At 39.4% G+C, this 13,501-nt stretch overlaps 1 protein-coding gene across 1 annotated transcript; it reads right to left on the minus strand.

Moving 5' to 3' along the window:
• Positions 1–868: 868 nt before the first annotated feature.
• On the minus strand, positions 869–13,223 carry LOC108892074 (uncharacterized). The gene is made up of 12 exons (XM_018689519.2): positions 13,084–13,223; positions 6,630–6,677; positions 6,433–6,480; positions 6,123–6,170; positions 5,914–5,958; positions 5,318–5,365; positions 5,120–5,167; positions 3,193–3,240; positions 2,578–2,758; positions 2,349–2,450; positions 2,188–2,265; positions 869–2,056 (listed from the first exon to the last, which is right to left on the minus strand). The coding sequence occupies exons 1-12, from the start codon at positions 13,098–13,100 to the stop codon at positions 1,865–1,867; spliced, it is 903 nt and encodes a 300-aa protein (XP_018545035.2). The 5' UTR covers positions 13,101–13,223; the 3' UTR covers positions 869–1,864.
• Positions 13,224–13,501: the final 278 nt, after the last annotated feature.

Raw genomic sequence — 13,501 nt, forward strand, 5'->3', positions numbered from 1 at the left:
TCTCCCAGTTTCAGGAGACAGAAACACCCTCTGTACCTTTAAGAGTCGGCTTAAAACTTTCCTCTTTGATAAAGCTTATAGTTAGGGTTGGCTCAGGCTTAAACCATCCCTTAGTTATGCTGCTATAGGCCTAGACTGCCGGGAGGTCTCCCATGATGCACTGAGCTTCTCTCTCTCTCTCTCTCTCTCTCTCTCTCTCTCTCTCCACAGTATGGATTCATATCCCATGTTACATGTTACTAACTCAATATGTCCCCTTTCCTGTAGTATTGTGCTCTTCCGTCTCTCTCTCCTCTTCTGTCTCTTTCTGCAGGTATTTCTGCCTCTGGAGCTGTAGAGTCTGATCTGTGATGACAAGTCTCCTGCTGCTCCTACAACTCCACTCAACACCTGCTGCTAGAATTAGAAATTACTTACACTGCTATTAGTTGTATTGCTGTGTTAGGAGTTAATACTTTAATTATCACTACTCATTACTACTGCTGTATTATTATAATCACCTTACATTTTTTACATGGAACCCGTATGTTCTTCTCTTGCTATTCTCTATTGAATTGAATTGAATAAGTTAAACATCTTGTGTTAAAATTAATGCACAATTCAACTGATTCTGCAGAAAGTTTAAAGTTAATAACTTTTGTGTTTTTTCTGTTTCAGGTCATTGAGAATTGAAAGTAAAACAGTAGCTGTGTTAACAGTCATAGAATTAACAGTAATATTCCAACAGACTTAACCATAATAACACTTTAATATGATTTTTTAAAAACAAATTTTAATCATGTTTACGGACACATAATCATCACTAACCTATAGAGGCTTTAAATAATCAAAGTTAATTGATATAAATAATAGGGATGGGCAAGAATAATCAATTAGTTGATTAATCAAGACGGTAAACATGGCCGACATCTATTTTAAAAAATCGACAAATCTTTATTTGACAAACTTTTTATCGGGTGGAGGTTGGAGGAGAGATATGGAACTAATGTTTATGGTTCTGTTTCTGCCAAGCACTGCATCTCTGCACTTGCTCTGTATGGTGCAACAGACCTCTGCAATAAAAAGAAGCAAATTACGGCATTATGCTTGGGGGAGCTTGCTTAATGGTCTTCACAGGAGTTATTGTTTCACATTCAAAATTAGTTTAATAACGGCCTGTGGCCTGATGAACGAGCTGCGCTAACATTAGCTGACGTTGTTTCTAGACACAGCTTGTTTTTATGTTAAAATTTATACTGTGAGCTGATTTATCCACGGAGGCCTCATTGAATAAAGCAGTTTCATATTTTATAAAAAGTGTTTCTCTGTGACACAGGACGTTAAGAGCAGCTGTTTGCTCAGCTTGTTTTTCTGATTACGCAAGATCCAGACATCTGATGAGAAAAATCCTTATCTGCTTTAAAATGAGTTTTAACATTATATAAAGTGATCGTGACATGGACAGCTCTCACATCAGATTTTTTTTCGTCACTGTCACAGTTACATCGACGGTGACTGGAAGATTTCATGTTCTGTGCTTAAACTCTCAGTACAGATGAGAGACACTGCTGAGAACTAGTCTGAGGTGCTTTGTTGATGAGTGGAGCTTGAGAGGTAAAGTTAGTGCACACTACACTACAGTGCAAAAAACATGACTCTATTGGGTGGAGGGCACATGTTAACGATGACGTCAGGACTAATAGACTTTAACTGGCTTGATTAATCGACTTCAAAAAATAATCAAAATGCCCATTCATAATAAATAACTTTAAAAAATTCTTCATTCACACCTTGGAGTTAATAGCAGGTAGTAATTTGTGATCCATAATACTAAAATGAGACAGATTTTTGGTTTAATTTTTTGAATTTACTTCCTCTTCATGATCTAAACAGACTTGATGTTTCGTGGGAAAATGTCCCAGGCGTCCATCCCAGGAACATGATTCTCCCAGTCCGGCTGAAGAGGAGGATTGTTTAAAGCCATCAAACAACCCAACCAGTAGCATTCAGAGGCCAGAAGTCTGAAGTTCTCCATCACATCTTGGGAGTACTGAGCTTCATCATCAAGGAAAGGACTCTGTATGAGAGACATGGTTCAACATGTTCAGTCCTGCACATTAAACATCAGCCATCACATTGTTCCATTTTATCCACAGATGAAGCTGTGAACTGTTTGGTTTCCAAAGCTGTAAAGTATAACACACCTACCTGAAGAAGATCTTCTTTCCTGCTGTGGTACAGATTCATCTGAAGACTGTGAATTGTTAACTGTCTGAACTCTTTAACCTGGAACACAGGAAAATGCTGCTTACACAAGTACAGTACAGATTTTATGGTCCAGGTTTAGACAGTAGACTTCAGTCCAGTACCTTCTGAGGTGTTAGTCCACTGCTGTTCTCAATCAGTCCAAACACTTCATCTATCTGCTTCTTCTTTCTCTCCATTTCTTCTGCTGCATCTTTAAACATTTTCTGTAATTATCAGTTGGAGTTTCATCCAGATAAACAAAGGAACAACAGTAAGTTGATTTCAGTTTAACTTTGAACAGGAGTTGAAGAAGTAAACTACAGAGTAACATCTCTTCAGACTGTACTGTACCTGAGTCAGATCTCTGGTAAACTCTCTGTTCACAGCATTAGATTTCAGATGATCTTTGATTTTAGGCCACTGCAGCAGTTTCAGTTTGTTATACATCTCTGTCAGTTTGGTTTTACTGACTGGGTTGTTCATGCTCTCAGTGTCTCCTGTCTTTATTGAAAGAGTCAAGTCAGGTGCAACTCTAAACAAAGAAAGACACACTTTAATTAACCATAGGCCTCTGCTCAAGAACTACGTCTGAAAAACAGTTAACCTTAGATGATCAGACTGCTGAACCAGTACATGTGCACTCGTACATAGCTGCTTTTTGCTAACCCCTTTTATGCTGCACTGAAAGTCTTTTAACTGGACAGGTATTTATCAGATAAATCATCAGGACCTACATCCTCACACAGCTGAGTCAACACCACACTGACACAACTTTATCAAAACATGAATGTTCTGAGCTTCATTAAAGTAATAATTGGTACAGAGTTCTTTTTGTATCTTTGTATTTTAGCTCTTGGGTGTTATTGAGTTCACGCTCACATTTGCAGCTGTAATAAGACTTACAGTCCATGTCAACCTATAAAGTAAATCTGAAATCATAGTTTCAGCTCTTTGTATGTACAGTACCTGTCTCTGACTGATTTCAGTTCTTCATCTTTTTGTTTCAGAGCAGATCTGTGGAGGAAAAATGTCTATTTAAAATGACAGGAAACCCTGCATGAGCAGATGCAGCAGCGTGATGCTCTTAGTCAAAAAGTAGCACTTGTTATTTTGTATATTTTGCGCATTTTAAGTTCAAGCACTATGAATGCTCACCCATCCTCCCATTCCTTGTTTCCTCTCCCCTGTCTTCCCTAGTGTCTCCTCACATCTGATTGTCATCTCTCTCCAGTACCTGCAGTATATCTATCCTGGTTTCTTCATCCACTTGTCTAGTGTTATCTCCTGCACTGTAATCAACCCATTTCTCTGTGCTCCAGAGCCCCACTGTGTTGATGCCCCTGCTGTTCCTCCTACAACGCCTCCCTGAGACCATCAGCCCTCGCCATCCATCTGCTTACCCCTCACTTAGTAAGTCTCCATTGAAGTCTCCTTTCCCACCACTCCTAAGTCCCAGTCTGCTCTTGGGTCCTTAACTGAACATTTCACAGTGTGAGACTGAGGTTTACTTTGCACCACGTTAATAGTTATGTGATGATCATCCCAGAGACTTAGGACAGCACCATTCACAACATAGCATTCATGTTAGTGGGCCAAGCAGACCCAGCTGCAGACTAATGAACATTACTGGGACTCACTGTTCCCCAGACATAGAATACTAGGCTTTGAAATGTAGACCCGTCTCTATGTTGAGAGAATTGACTGCCACTGTGTCACAGCTGTTCATACTGTAAGACAGACCTGGAGGAACTACATAACGCTATCAGTAACCAGCTGAATGGATTTCCAAAGTCAACTGTGTTTGTGACAGGAGACTTTAATTGCATGGAACTAAAGATGACCATAAACTCCACAGAAATGTTCATTTCCTAAGCAGAGACACAAATATTCTTGACCAGTTTACAACATCCCGGGAGCACATAAAGCTGCCCCATCTCCATACCTGGGTTTATCTGCTTGACTGAGCTACGCAATTATACTATAAATGGGCAGGATCAGTCAGAAACATGCTGCCTATCAATCAAAAAACTTCACCAATGGAGGGCTGAGCAGGAAATAGGCTAGAATTCATCAACAGTTTGTCCTGTCATCATGAATCTTGGTAGATATTTTAGTCTTTGGTTAGGAATAGGCCTACCAAAGCATTTTTAGCCTGACCCATAGAGGGTATTACAATTACCAAAACTCGTACCTCACAACTTGATAGACAAAATTTTTCCAATTTTGGTACATGTGATTTGATTTGAAGTATGAAGTAAAAACCTTGGTGCCATATTGACTGGTTCATGTACACATGGTCTATTAATCATCTGCCAATTTATGCTTTCACTCAATTTGTTCTAAGCTGGAATGACATGAAACTGGGCAAGATAACTAGAGATGATGTGCAAACAAAAATGAACATATGGTACTAATCAGCCTGATAGTGGTGCTATACTTAATAGTTGAAAAGTAAAAACATTGAAAGGCTGGCCACCTCATTGCATTGTGATTTCACAATTGTGATGTCAAAGAATCATCTGCCAGTTGGGTCTTTATGTTTGATTTTCTCAAGATCCTCTCATCCACCATCTTAACAGTTGACACTGCACTTGCTTGGGCCTTTAGCAATACACCCACCAAGTCTCAAGCCGACCAGAGCAGTTGGGGAGAAAATCACAGGACAGGCAGACAGATGGACAAAGATTTCTAGATTTATGGTGAGATATTGATAGAGTAGTACCGCTTCACATTAATCTTTTTTTTTAAACTTGTTTTAAGATTGGTTTGTTTTTTTTTCTCCCACTGTTGCTGGTCTGTTACCAAACAATTTTGTTACATTCCTCCAAAGACGAACAAAGTGCCATATCTTGTCTTTTGCCTCATTAAATGTTAAGTTCAGAAAAATACTGACCTTGCCTCATGAAGTTTTTCTTTGTACAATGTTTCCATCTCAGTCATTCTGTGTTAAAAACATCATCAATAATTAGTGTGGCCAAAAAAAACGTGACAGCACTAACTATCAAAATTACTGATGTTATGAGATGATTTTGATTTTCAATATATTACATAAACTCAAATTTGTAGTTTCAGCTCTTTGTATGTACAGTACCTGTCTTTCAGTGATTTCAATTCTTGATCTTTCTGTGTCAGAGCAGATCTGTGGAGGAAAAATGCAGTGTGTGAAAAAGCTCCATGTTATTACCAAACACATAATGAAGTGACAGCTCAATTAAAATTTGTATCAGTTAATAGATTTGGCATTCAAATTAATGTTTATTCATTAATTTAATTTTAATGTTTCTATTTACTATTCTAGCAAAGTAGTAAAATTGTACAATGAAATGGACATTTTCACGTTACATTTAACAAGTTCCAACTAAACTACACAGCTGTCAACATAAAAGCTCTGCCTGCCTTTCTAAAAAGTCTGTTAAATGGACTGTACTTATATAGCGCTTTTCTAGTTTTTTCGACCACTCAAAGCACTTCACACTACAGATCAAATTCACCCCACTCACACACATTCATACAGCACATGTTCTATACAATGTGCTTTTCTAAAAATTTGGGGTCCTGCCCAAAGATACTTCGCCATGCAGATTGGAGGAGCCGGGAATCAAACCACTGACCTTCTGATTGGTGGGCGACTGCTCTACCTCCTGAGCCACAGCCGCCCATTGAAAAGATTACCAGAAATATACTGACCTTGCCTCATAAAGATTCTTTTGATATGTGCACATCTTAATCAATCTGTGTTAAAAACATCATCAGGGGTTAGTCTGATTAAACAGTTAAGAGCACAAATTCATTATTTGAAATCATTGATCTTATATGTTTATCAATTGATTTTTCCAAGTCAAGTTATATTACAAATTTGTACAATTTGTAGTTTCAGCTCTTTGCATGTACAGTACCTGTCTTCTAATGACTCTATTTGTCCCTCCTCTTGTTTCAGAGCAGATCTGTGGAGGAAAAATTCAGAGTGTGAAAAAGCTTCATGTTGTTACTGAACACATGAAGAAGCATCAACTGAACTAAAGTTAGCATCAATGGTTTAACACACTGAATCAGCAGGTTAGTTATTTACAGTGTATTACAGGGCTGTTGTGTTGGATTGCTTTGTATTGTACAGGTCTGACTGTGTCCACACTCTGTGTTCAAGCTTCAGGAAATTTAAAGTCTGTTTCACGTCTCATTAAAAGTTCACTTCAGAAAAATACTGACCTTGCCTCATGAAGCGTCTCTTTGTAAAATGTTTCCATCTCAGTCAAACTGTTAAAAACATCATCAGTGGTTAGTCTGGTTAAAACACTTCAGAGCACAGATTCATTATTAACATCACTGATCTTCTATTTTGATTCCCAAGTCAGCATATTAAGTAAATCTGAATTCATAATTTCAGCTCTTTGTATGTACAGTACCTGTCTTTGACTGATTTCAGTTCTTCCTCTTTTTGTTTCAGAGCAGATCTGTGGAGGAAAAATGCAGAGTGTGAAAAACCTTCATGTTGTTACTGAACACATGATGAAGTGATGACAGAATTACCAAATTACTTTCATTGTACTAAGGTATACAATCATGTGAAAAAGAAAGTACACCCTCTTTGAATTCTATGGTTCTACATATCAGGACACAATAAAAATATCGTCTGGTTTTCAGCAAGTTTTAAAATTAGGTAAATAGAATCTCAGATGAACAACACATGACCCATTACACCATCTCAATATTTATTTAACAAAACCTAGGCCCAAAGCAGTGTGTGAATTAAGTACACCCTTACTGCTTCCATTGGAATTAAGAGGGTAAGTAGCAGCCAGGAGCTGCTAATCAAATGCCCTTGATTAACTGATTGTTACCCAGTGAGTACAGGACAACAGTTTATTTGTGACCGCCTAATTGCACCAAAGACTTGTCTCTGTACTTGTTAGATCTCAGTGCTGCTTTTGATACTATTGACCATCACATCCTTTTACAGAGACTGGAGCATTAAAAGGCATTAAAAGAACTGCACTAAACTGGCTCACTGCTATCTATCGGATCAGTTTTTACATGTTAACAACTCCTCCCCCATGTAGCCTAAACAAAAATTAGATAGAAGTTCCACTAGGCTGGCGCTTGGACAAATTCTATTCACTTTGTGTATGTTTCCTTTGGGCAACACTATCAGGAATCACTCCATAAACTTCCATTGTTATGTAGATGGTAAATGGTAAATGGACTGTACTTATATAGCGCTTTTCTAGTCGTATCGACCACTCAAAGTGCTTTACACTACACGTCACATTCACCCATTCACACACACATTCACACAGCGCTTGCACTACTACAAAGCGCTCTAGCACATTCACACACACACCAATGTTACAAACATCGGGGGCAACGTGGGGTTCAGTATCTTGCCCAAGGACACTTCAGCACGGACTGGAAGATCAAACCGCTGACCTTCCAATTAGTGGGCGACCCGCTCTACCTCCTGAGCCACAACCGCCCCTATGATGATAATATACACTACTCACAATAAGTTAGGGATATTGTTATTTACATGAGTGCTTTTCCTATATGGTCTGAATTTTAATGAAATAAGTAAAAGTTCCCTTTGATATTACTAATAATGAATGAGAAGAAACACCATTTTCATTTGTTTAATATGTATTACCCCCAAAATTTAGACAATAACAAGGATAGCCCCAAATAACAAAAATTGACAATGTCAGTAGCGGGTGTTTCCACCATTTGCCGCAATGACAGCTTGACAGCGACGTACGTCTCATGCTCCTCACTAGCCTCATGATGTTGTTCTGAGGCAATGCATTCCACTCTTCAACAAGTGCTACACGCAGTTCTGCCAGGTCACGTGGGGGTGGGGTACGATCATCCAGTCTCTGCTTCAGCTGGTCCCAGATGTGCTCTATGGGGTTCAGGTCAGGGGACATTGCTGGCCATACCATATGAGGCACTCCGACTTCCTGAAGTCGAGCTGTGACAATTCTGGCATGATGTGGTGGAGCATCATCATCCACGAACAGAAAGTTGGGGGTGTGCTGGTGGAATTGGGGGATGATGATGGGTTCTATGATGTCTCTGAGGTAAGAACGTGCAGTGACTGAGCCATCTACAATAATCAGATCTTTTTTGGGCTGACTGGTGATGCCTGCCCAGACTGTTGCACCTCCTCCACCAAAGCGAACCCTGGGGACCATGTTGACCTCGGCGTATCGCTCACCTCGCCTTCTCCAGCAACACTGACGACCATCATTTCTGTGCAAGGTGACCCGACACTCATCAGTGAACAGGACGGTAGACCACTGCTGCATTGTCCAGGTCACATGGTCTTGTGCCCACTGCAAATGTTCACGGCGGTGTCTTGGTGTCAGTGGAGTCACCTGCAACAGTCGTCTGGCATTCAAGCCAAAGCGGTGGAGTCGGTTGCGAATGGTTTGTCTGGAAACTCTAGTACCCCTCACATCTCGTAAACGGGCCTGCAGCTGTATGGCAGTTGCTTAACGATGTCTGAGTGCATAGGTCCTTAGGTACAGGTCATCGTTGCGGTCTGTCATTCGTGGGGCTCCACTCCTGTACACACTGTACACAGTGACACCATTACGTGGAAAACACAAAATGAGGTGTGCCTATCACCCCAATACAATTGCCTCCCGATCCCAAAAATCCCTGAAGTGAAACAAACACCGTATGTATGACATCCACTGAGTCTCTCACAACATCCCTAACTTATTGTGAGTAGTGTATTTATCAATGATGCCTGATGAAACCAATCATTTAGCTAAACATGCCTTTGGGACATCTAGATGTAGTTGCACTGGATGGCATTGTCCTGGAATCCAGCTCCACTGTAGAGAATCTTTGATCAAGATATGTCCTTTAAATTCCACATAAACAAGTGTCCAGGACTGCCTTCTTTCTGCTGCGTAATATTCCCAAAATCAGACACTTCCTATCTCAAAAGGATGCAGAAAACTAGTCCATGCATTTGTTACTTCCAGGCTGGACTACTGTAAATCATTATTATCAGGCTGCCCCAACAAGTCTCTAAATACTCTGCAGCTGATTCAAAATGCTGCAGCACGATTACTGACAGGAACTAGGAGAAGAGACCATATTTCTCCTGTGTTAGCCTCTCTACATTGGCTCCCAGTCAAATCCAGAATAGAAATTAAAATCATCTTCCTCACCTACAAAGCCCCTAATGATCAGGTTCCATCCTATCTTAAAGACCTTATAGTTCCCTGGAATCCCACTAGGACACTGCACTCCCAGAATGCTGGTTTACTGGTGGTTCCCAGAGTTTCCAAGAGTAAACTTTCTGACTGACTGACTCAACAACCTAATAAATATTGGTGGTATATTAAATATTAGATCTCTTTCTTACAAAGCTGTACTGAAGGCTCAACATAAGTTAGGTTAGGTTAACCCTAACACTAAACACCATTACCCTTCTAAAAAATAAAATAACAAAAGAGGTTAGCTCCGTGGTATAACTTCCAAACCTGCACATTAAAACATACAACTTGAGAACTTGAGAGAATATGACATACCACCAAACAGTAAGAATCACGCTTAACTTGGCACGATAGTCTTAAAACATATGAACAGGCCCTCTGTAATGCCAGAGCTGCCTATTACTCATCACTAAAAGAGGAAAATAAAGACAACCACAGTTTTCTTGTGGGTACAGTATCCAAGCTGACCGAGTGTCACAGCCCTATTGACCCATGTATTCCCATAGCTCTCTAAACACACTTCACACCACAGGAAAATCTGAAATCTAAAGTTGCTAACGTGTACGGACTCTGCATATGCTCATAAGGTATGACACCTATTTGGAGCACTCTGGAAGCAAAGATGGCATCTAATGCAAATTACTAACCAATTGGCCATCTTAGTACCACTAGTATCACTAGAGCCAGTCACCGCCCTGGAAGACATGATTTTAGTGCAACAAAATGCTAGTCCAAATGAACACAGCATCTGGCAGCAAAGGTGGGCATCACTGGATGAAAAAGGTCTGTGGAGACCACACAAGGCCCTGTTGGCTGCTGCTGTGCCATTGTTTACTATGTTGATATCTGATTTGCACAGTATAGATCACTGTGCAAGGGGGAAGGTGATAAGAAAAATAACAACACAGATATTGTTTGCCATACTTGCAGCAATGGTTGATGAGGTGCTAGGGTAATAGGTAAACAATGTAAGAAGAGGGATAACATCAGCATTTGTGGAAAAAGTAACTAAAGGGATCTTGCAATAGCTAAAGATCAAGCAAAGGATAGGACTTGTTTATCATCAACCACAAGTACTGACAGTGTGTCCAGACCCCCGAATGTTGATATCACTTTGACTGTAACACCAACAGTAAGCACTCAAACCACAACTCTGATTGCAAGCCAATCAACTGCAGCCCAAGGAAAGAACTTAGAGAAATTAGAATTTGACAAGATGACCAATTTGACTAACAAGAAAGATATAAACTGGTGCAGTGAAGTTTTAAAAGCATAGAGGACAAACTCTGGAGTCAAGCTAGTCACAATGGTTGGTATAAATGGGCACGGTACACTATACGAGAGATGACACCTAATGATTATTTAGTTTGCACAGAATCCCCAACAGCATTGCCAACTGTAATCCCAGAAAAACACAATTTTGAACAATGTGACAAAACACAGCAAAAACAGTGTAGGGAAGGCAGATTTACTACCATGTCAGGAACAGCTAGGATTTTCGCTTTGCCTGCATGTGGTATGCAGTGCAAGCTAATCTACAGCTCTCAATGAATCCATCTTTTGTTAAAACCATTTTGACCTAAGAGTCATGTGCAGAATTCGAGATCGCAACATCTCAAAAAGAATCCCCCTCAGATTATACAATAGATTGAACAGAAGAATAGGACTATTTCGGTAGTGAAAGCTTTTCAGACACCAGTTAAAATTGGAATGGAATCTATGTGTACAATGTTACAGTTAACTGTAAAGTAATGGCATTAAACATGGGCATTATCTTGGTTTCCCCATGCAAACATGACACCTATGTTCATTACTACACTATTGTGGTATGAAAACCCTGTGCCACTGGATCAGTCATGCCACAACATAACCATCACTATACCTACTCTCCAATTGCCAAGTGAACAGACACATGCAGTATCAGACAGTTATTGGATTTGTGGGGACGACATGTTGCTTAACGCCTTCCAACCGCAATGGATTGGTCTTGTACATGAATAAAAATGCCAGTGAAAGTGATTAATAAACGAGTAGGAGACATAATTGGACTTGATGAATTCCCAGACATTAACATGAGGTCTAAGAGGGAGTATATCCCAGATTCACATGTATTTGGATGGCATAAATCAACCTAGAGGAATGATGGATTTAAGGCAAGAGATGAAGTCAAACGTGGGCTAGAGCCATATTCCTCCCCTTGTCCAGATAGTGATTGGACAACCAGACCTGTTCCCTGACCCTGACTGTTCAGATGACGACTCAGTGGAGTCAGGGGGGCTTGAATGACAATAAAGACAATTTGATTGATATCACCATACATTGTATGTTCTAGAACCTCTCCATGGTGATGGCTCAGAATGTGTAAAAACAAACATCAAGCTGAAGAGGACGGCGATGACTTACTACAATGGTCGTGTATGGACTCTGTTTCTGCAGCAGCATTCAGTGCAACCTAATAGTGGCCTTAATCCATATAATCAATTAATTAATTAGTTTCTTACACTTACTTTTTATCATTTGACCTGTTAATGCAAAGGTTCCAATATTCCTTGTGTATCTAAACTTATGATATGAATTGCAATCAATCTGTATGTTTAATTTTTGCTAAGTGGTAGTTATCTCATTACATCTCATTTTCAGTCTAGGTACAGAACCTTATATAAATTAGTGGAGAAATTAGTATATGCCATATTAATATTGTTTAGTTGTTAAGGAGATGGAATTTTTGATCTAGGCCTTTTATTTATTTATTTATTGTTTTTTACTTTGATTACATTACTCTGGTTTTGATTCACATACTTTTGATTTTGATTATGTTAGATAGGTTTATTTCTTTTCATAGTGTTATCAAATATTATTATTAAATATACGATCAGTGCAGGCAGAGACTGTGTTCTGTTAGGGGTGGTGGGGGAATTTTTCCAGCAGATCGATGCTGGGTTTTTCACCCTCACCCTCACCCTCACCCTCACTGATGTTTGTGGGTCTGGTGACCCCCAAAAGGGAATTATGTGGTGTAATGAATTATATGGTACAGTGATGTGTGTAGGCCAATATGTACTTGTACAAAAAATGTGAAAGAAAAATGTGTACTTGGATACGTAAGCAGAAGTAGACAGACATAACTTTGAGACACAGGAAAGACTGCAGTAGGGAGACAGATATCCAGAGACTAAATCCTCAAATCCACAAGTTGGATCCAGTCTCCCTTGTTTTCTTTGTCTGCTATGACACTATTCACATACATTTTAAATCAACATAAATAAGGAAGTCTGTAACACGTTCAATTTCAAGTCATTAAATTGGAATAGTCCTATATCTATCAAGTCCTTTATTCACCAGAAACCATCTTCAAAGACAAGGTATTTTAAAGTTAGAGCACTCCATTCACAATAATGCTGAGACAACATTTGCACATCAGCTCTTCACAGGAAGAGAGCTGCCATTCTGACCTAATAAACACTAAAAAAAGCTGCTTTTCTTTTTGCCCTATGCCCTTTGATTAAGTAGTTAAGTAAAAGTGTTTGTATGGTACAAAAATCTAAATCTGCAGGCAGTATTTGAATACATTCAAAATTTCTAATTTTACAGTATGGACCACTGAAACTTGAATTTTTCATATCTAACTTCTTCTTACCGGAAACAATTCCCCATGTTGCAGTCTCTTATCCATCCAAGGTTGAAATGCTTAGTCAGTCTGACAGCAGAAGAAATATTAGTCAATAAACTAGGAGGCAGGATTTACAGAGAGAAGATAAATGCACTGCGACTGCTGCTCAGTGGCACTTTGACTTTCAAACAACTTTCCCTCACCTAGACAAGCTGGACCTGTTTTTACAGTGGGTGATTCATACATCATAGTGATAGACTTTGGCACTGCATACACTAGAAATCCTTTCACAGAAAAAAACTGAACATAGTATTAAGTAATTGCATTTCTTTTTTTGTCTTTTTTTAAATTTTGGGGGACATTTCTATGCCTTTATCTTCTTGTGATAGACAGAAAATGTGGAGAAAGAGAGCAGGGGAATGCCATGCAGGGGACAGTTCTGGGC

This window comes from Lates calcarifer, linkage group LG1, assembly GCF_001640805.2.
Source record: "Lates calcarifer isolate ASB-BC8 linkage group LG1, TLL_Latcal_v3, whole genome shotgun sequence".
NCBI lineage: Eukaryota > Metazoa > Chordata > Actinopteri > Centropomidae > Lates > Lates calcarifer.